Source organism: Otolemur garnettii, unplaced genomic scaffold (genome assembly GCF_000181295.1).
Source record: "Otolemur garnettii isolate 467f Iridium unplaced genomic scaffold, OtoGar3 scaffold00073, whole genome shotgun sequence".
NCBI lineage: Eukaryota > Metazoa > Chordata > Mammalia > Primates > Galagidae > Otolemur > Otolemur garnettii.
In genome coordinates this window covers 7,028,152-7,035,446 of record NW_003852468.1, presented here as the reverse complement: position 1 = coordinate 7,035,446, position 7,295 = coordinate 7,028,152, and the positions used below count along the sequence as shown (strand labels likewise).

Genomic DNA, 7,295 nt, shown 5'->3' with positions numbered 1-7,295 from the left:
AGACTCGCTTGAGCCCAGGAGTTGGAGGTTGCTGTGAGCTGTAATGCCACGGCACTCTGCCCAGGGGGACAGCTTGAGGCACTGTCTAAAAAAAATAAATAAATAAAATAGGAACATTACATATTATATCAGGTGACTTAAAGGATTAAACTGATATGACTGCTTCATATCCTACATACTATAAGCTTTTATTGTAGAAATTAAAAACTTTTTTTTCTTTTGCAGTTTTTGGCCAGGGATGGGTTTGAACCCGCCACCCTTGGCATATGGGGCCAGTGTCCTACTCCTTGAGCCACAGGCACCACCCCAAATGAAAACCTTTTATATTCTGAATTTTTCTATTCTGTATAGTCCAGTCTTCTTAGCACCAACAAAACTACCATTTCCTCAGGCAAAAATGATCTCTCCTAATACCAGAGTAGGAACTTAATTAAGAAAACTCACCATATATTAGTGATTTTCAAATGACTTTGATGAAGATGATAGTTACTAATAGTGTTCTATGTTGGAAAGGGCGGAACAGGGAAGGTATATTAACAATATGAGGGGATAAGTGAGTTAATTGGCTCCACTACAGTAACCATTTTATGTACTACGTTTTAACTTAAGTTGTATACCTTAAATATACATAATAAATTTTAAATAAAATTAAGAAACAATTTTCACGTTATAGAAATAACCTTTAAAGCTCTTACACAAAAACTTAGCCTGCAGTCACGTAAAGAAAGTGTCAAGGACCCTACTGCTGCAGCAGTTTCAATGTTCCTTGTTCCTCTGGTGACCTCAAGTGAGATAATATAACCTTGGCAGGGTATATGTACATTTTAAAAGAAAGCACTTTTAATTCAAAGAAATTGGTGAAATTTCAGAAGGAATTGAAAGACACTTTTTAGTTGTTTCCCCCCCCCCACAGGAAAGTGTTACATTTAAAAGGGGCAAGAGGGCAGTGTCTATGGCTCAAAAGAGTAGGGTGCCAGCTCCAATTACCGCAGGTGGCGGGTTCAAGCCCAGCCCCGGCCAAAAATTGCAATAAATGAATAAATAAATAAATGGGGCAAGAGGCCTCAGAGGTCCTTCATGGTCCACCTATTCCTCCCACTCATTACTCCCCTCTCCTCTCAATGTGTGTCCCAAAGGGCTTGTATCTTGACCCTCCCTCCTACTCCATCCTCTCACAGCCCAACAATTACCCCTCCTTTCGGATATAAAAGAAAAATGACAAAAACTTGACCTCTTTGGCCCTGGGTCTTCTCTCTCGATTTAAACTTGCACCAGAGTGTACCATCTGACACGAGGTTTCCCTGTTCATAGGCGGTAGAAAAAAATCTAGCCTATTAGCAAAGCTCATATTAATTATTATACCTCTTGTTTACACAGTATCATAATTTGCTATTCATACGTCTGATTTCTTATAACATTAAAATATTGAACAATGCTAGCTTTTGCTTTTTTAAAAATCTGAGACAGAGTCTTGTAATACTGTCCAGGCTAATCTCAATCTTCTAGGCTCAAAGGATCCCCCTGCCTCAGCCTCCTGAGTGGCTGAAATTACTAGGGTGTACTGCCTTGCTTGGCCTGAAGAATGCTAGCTTTAACACAAGAACTTGTCAAGATTCAAATATTTATATATTACTTTTTTGTTTAATTGCATATTTATGGAGTACAATGTGATGTTTTGATCTATGCACATATTACAGAAAGCTTTAATTAAACTAATAAACATATCTATCACCGACCAGCCTGTATTTTTTTATTGTGAGAACAATAAAAGTGCATTTTCACCATTTTGCAATATACAACATACTACCAACTAGTCACTGTTCAGTTCAACAGACCACTAGGCCTTATCTCCAAAGAAACCAAAATCAGTTTTATCAAAGAGATTATCTACACTCCCATATTCACTTAAGCATTATTCACAATAGCCAAGATTTGGAAACAACCTAAGTGTTCATTAGCAGATAAATGAATAAAGAAAATGTGGTACATGTGTGCAAATTATCACACACACACAATGAAATAAACTATTCAGCCTTTAAAAAGAAGGAAATTCTGTCATTTGCAACAACACAGATGGAACTAAAAGAACATTATGGTAAGTAAAGTAAACCAGGCATTGAAAGATTACTGGATGATGTCACTTCTATGTGGATTCTAAAAATATTGATCTCATAGAAATAACAGAATATAAATGGAAAGGCAGGGAGGGCTGCCAAAGGTTGAGGGAGGCTGGGGGGTGGGATACAGATTAAAGAATACAAAGTTTTGTTTAGACTAGAGCAATAAGCTTTAGTAATTTAAATTTTACTCTTTAGAAACTTTAAGGAAATGTTGATCCAAAATTTTATAACTCTGAAATAAATACTTTAGTTCTCTAATTAACATGAAATATTCATTCAACTTAAATACAAACCTGTATGGGTGGAATATCTGGCAGTGATGGAAGGTTTTCTGGATTGGTAACTGAGGGGATTAGTTCTATTGCTGTAACAGATGGGCTGGTGGGACCTCGGTTTGCATTTGCCATAGTTGCCGTAGTAGGACTCGTGGGGTTGATTGTGGTGTTGTGTACCGATACAACAGGGAAGGGTCCAGCATGCCCTGGGTTTGAATGCTAATAAGAAAGAAGTCATCATTACTTGATCTGCAAGAATATTAGAATATGAACTACACTCTTACAAAAACTTTAAGTTTAGGAAGGATGAGGGTTTGATATCTGTGGCTGAGAAACAAAGAAGTGAGCCATCCCAAATTTATTCAGAAGAACAGTTCAAACTCAGCCTTTTCTTTTTTTTTATTCAGCTTCTTGTGGTATCTTGGGAAAAAAAGACTTGCCAATAATTTTCAACCTGTCACCCAATGATATGATCTTATTTTAGAACTAGGAGATACATATATATAATATATGTAATTATAATATATATATATAAAATTATAATATATATAATAGTTGATTTAAAAGCCTCCAAGTTGGCTGAATTCAGTGGCTCACACCTGTAATCCTAGCACTCTGGGAGGCCAAGGTGGGTAGATTGCCTGAGCTCACAGGTTTGAGAACAGCTTAAGCCAGAGCAAGACCGTGCCTTTAAAAACAGTTGGGCATTGCGGTGGGTACCTGTAGTCCCAGCTACTTGGAAGGCTGAGGCAAGAGAATAGCTTATTTCCAAGAGTTTGTGTACCAAGGATGACAAAGTGAGACTCTGTCTCCAGTTTTCAAACAGGTCAAGAAAACTACTGTTCTGTTTACATTTCTCTGATTTAGTTTTATTTGTTTTGAGACAGTCTCACTAATAAGACACGGTCTTACTCTGTCACCCAGGCTAGAGTACAATGGTGGCATGATCAAGTTCACTGCAGCCTAGAACTCCTGGGGCTCAGCCTAGAGAACCACTTTGTCCTCTTTAGTAGCGGGAATCCAGACGTGTGCCATCATTTTATAATTTTTTTGATATGAGGTCTTGCTATGTTCCCTAAGCTGGCTTTGAGCTCCCAATCCTCCTGTCTCTGCCTTCCCAGTCACTGGGATTACAGGTAAAACAGGATTTATATAGTAGAAAGAACAATGAATTTACAGAAAGGAAATAAGACATCAATTCCTCACTATACTACTGTGTGACCTTCGGCAAATCACATACTCTCCATAATTTAGAAATGTGGATAATGATCCCTCACAATTTATTTCATTTATGATGACTATTAGGAAAATCATTTAGGATAATACACATATAGATGAAACTTTGGGGGAAATAACATTACTATACACACATAACTTACTCATTTCAAACATTTAAAAGCTAAAAATGATTAATAAAATTTAGTGATTTCTGTAAGGGTAGCCCTAAAATCTAAGGAAAATGTTCTGGCTTGGTGCCTGTAGCTCAGCGGTTAGGGTGCCAGCCGCATACACTGGAACTGACGGGTTCGAATCCATCCTGGGCCTGACAAACAAAGACAACTACAACCAAAAAATAGCCAGGCATTGTGGTGGGCACCTGTAGTCACAACCACTCAGCAGGCTGAGGCAAGAGAAATCACTTAAGTCAGGTGTCCTCAAACTATGGCCTGCGCAGGTCACATGCGGCCCGCCTACTTTTATCTGGCCCGCCGGGTGTTTTTGCCACCGCTGCCTGTCCTGCTTAGCAGCAGACTCGTCCCGGGTCCCACAGTCCAGCCCTCCAACGGTCTCAGGGACAGTGAACAGGACCCCTGACTTAAGCCCAAGAGTTGAACGCTGCTGTGAGATGCTGACACCATGGCACTCTACCCAGGGTAACAAAGTGAGACTCTGTCTCTAAAAAGAAAAAGAAAAAAGAAAATGTTCTGAGACTGGGCGCGAGTGGTTCACGCCTGTAATCCTAGCACTCTGGGAAGCTGACGCTGGTGGATGGCTTGAGGTCCTGAGTTCAAGACTAGCCTGAGCAAGAGTGAGACCCCAGCTCCACTAATATTAAAAAACTGAGTCAAGAGGATCACCTAAGGCCCAAGAGTTTGAGGTTGCTGTGAGCTATGATGCCACAGCACTGTACCAAGTGAGACTCTGTATTTAAAAAATAAAAAATAAGTTCTGAAATGGTTGGTAGTGGGATTCTGTAACTTCTGCAATCTTTGAAATGGTGTACCTGGTCCCTGGTAATACTTAAAGGCTTTCCATGAACTAAGAGGTGCATGGTGAACAGTTTTAAGGAAAATAATGTTCAGATTCCCAACCTTCGTATGTACTCTCTTCTTTAAAAAAAAAAAAATCCTGCTTGCCTAAGAATTGCCATGCTGGGCAGGGTCTTTTCCATTTTTGCAACTGCCCTTCTTTCCCTTGACAAAAGAATAGCACATTTCTGACTCATTCCTCATCTTATTCAAGGCACACTGCCCCAGGATGGGGAAAAAAAACCTATAAAAATCGAAAGTATAATCAGAAATAGTAATATTGGGTACTGAAAGTGACTGGCTTTAAAACCTGGGTCACAAATCTTCAAATGGGTTTCAACATTTGATCAACAAAAGCAAAGACCTGGGAAGCTGTCACTGATAAAAGGTGTTTTGTTTTGAGAAAGAGTCTCACTTTGTCCCCTTCAGAAAAGTACACTGGAGTCACCATTCACAGCAGCCTCAAATTCTTGGGCTTAAGTGATTCTCTTGCCTACGCCTCCCAAGTAGCTGGGACTACAGGTACCTGCCATAACACCTGGCTATATTTAGAGACAGGGTCTTGCTCTGGCTCAGGCTGGTCTCCAAATCCTGAGCTCAGGCAATCAACCACCTTGGGCTCCCAGAATGCTGGGATTACCAGCATGAGTCACTGGGCATCCCGCCTGATAAAAGGTTTATGAACAATTTTGATAGATCATTGTGAGATTTAGCTTACAGTCTAGAAAAAGTTAGAAGAACTGAGGATTACTGTAATAAAATTCTTTTTTTTTGAGACAGAGCCTTAAGCTATCACCCTGGATAGAGTGTGGTGGCATCATAGCTCACAGCAACCTCCAATACCTGGGCTCAAGTGAGTCTCCTGCCTCTGCCTCCCAGGTAGCTGGGACCACAGGCGCCCGCCACAACGCCCGGCTAAGTTTTTTTTGGTTGCAGCTGTCGTCGTTTTGGCAGGCCCGGGCTGGATTCAAACCTGTCACCTTAGGTGTATTTGGCTGGTACCTTAGCCACTTGAGCCACAGGCACTGAGCCAATAAAACTCTTTTAACTCCCAAATTTTATGAACGGCTTTACTGAGCATCACATGAAAACCCAAAAAAATAGTAGTAAAAATCTGTGTCATGGCTCAGTGCCTGTAGCTCAGCAGCGATGGTGGCAGCCATACACATGGAAGCTGGCAAGTTCAAATCCAGCCCAGGCCTGCCAAATAACAATGACAACTAAAACCAAAAAATAGCTGGGCATTGTGGTGAGCATAGTCCAGGCTACTTGGAAGGGTGAGATAAGAGAATTGCTTAAGCCCAAGAGTTTGAGGTTGCTGTGAGCTGTGTCGCCATAGCACTCTACCAAGGGCAACGTAGTAAGACTCTGTCTCAAAAAAATAATATAAAATAAATCTGCGTCAGACTTGAGGGTGACAAAATGAGACTGTCTCTTCGGAAAAAAAAAATCTCCATGTATTTAAAATAAAAAGTTATATGGAAAAAGAATTTCATTTTATATTTTCTAATACTCCTATACTGTATAAATGCATATATTTTGTTTCAATAACTGTAGAGAAATAATCTAATGATAATTTGGTCTGCAGAGAAAGTTTTAAAACTTAATAATAGACTTATTGTCACTAGGAGTTGAAAAAAGAATTTTTGTACTAATATAAACATCCTTCCTACGTAAAATTACAATGGGCTACTCTATGCCCATCAAGCCAAAATATACTATATTAAGCCAAAAACTCTGTAGAGGAAGTAGAAGAGAACTTCAAATCCAAGGAGAGCTTGCTATTTATTGTATTTGGAACTCCTATATAATAGAGTCATTTAAAAGAATGATATAGACTGAGTGTGGTGGCTCTAGCCTGTAATCCTAGCATTCTGGGAGGCCAAGGCCATTGGATTGCTTAAGTTCATAGGTTCAACACCAGCCTGAGCAAAAGCAAGCCCTCGCCTCTAAAAATAGCTGGGCATTGTGGCGGGTGCCTGGATGCTACTAGGGAGGCTGAGGCAAGAGAAGTCCTTGAGCCCAAGAGTTTGAGGTTGCTGTGAGCTATGCTGCCATGGCATGCTACCAAGGGTGACAAGTGAGACTCTGACTCAAAAAATAACAAATAAATGGAGCAAGATGATATTAAAAAGAAAAGAATGATGTAAACTTTTTTTCACTTTGTATTATCAACATTATAATATGCTAGAAAGGTCATTTTTTTTTTAAATGAGACAGAGTCTCACTATGTCGTCCTTGGTAGAGTGCTGTGGTGTCACAGCTCACAGCAACCTCAAACTCTTGGGTTTAAGTGATTCTCTTGCTTCAGCTTCCCAAGTAGCTGGGACTACAGGCGCTCACCATAATGCCTGGCTATTTTTTTGCTGCAGTTGTCGTTGTTATTTAGCTGGCTAAGGCCAGGTTCCAACCCACCAACCCCGGTATATGTGGCTGATGCAGTAACCACTGAGCTATAGGCACCAAGCCAATACACATTTATTTTTTTTTTTTTTTTGAGACAGAGCCTCAAGCTGTCCCCCTGGGTAGAGTGCTGTGGCATTACAGCTCACAGCAACCTCCAACTCCTGGGTCAAGCAAGTCTCCTGCCTCCACCTCCCAAGTAGCTGGGACCACCTCACAGCAGCCTCAAATTCTTGGGCTTAAGTGAT

General features: G+C 40.4%; 1 protein-coding gene across 2 annotated transcripts in view; it reads right to left on the bottom strand.

The window, feature by feature from the left end:
• Positions 1 to 7,295, bottom strand: part of TRIM33 (tripartite motif containing 33) — an 82,043-nt gene that overhangs the window by 31,126 nt on the left and 43,622 nt on the right. For both annotated transcript variants that reach the window (XM_023515486.1, XM_023515487.1), the window contains one exon: positions 2,414 to 2,614. In XM_023515486.1, the coding sequence (XP_023371254.1) occupies positions 2,414 to 2,614 (201 nt within the window). The remainder of the gene's footprint in view (positions 1 to 2,413; positions 2,615 to 7,295) is intronic.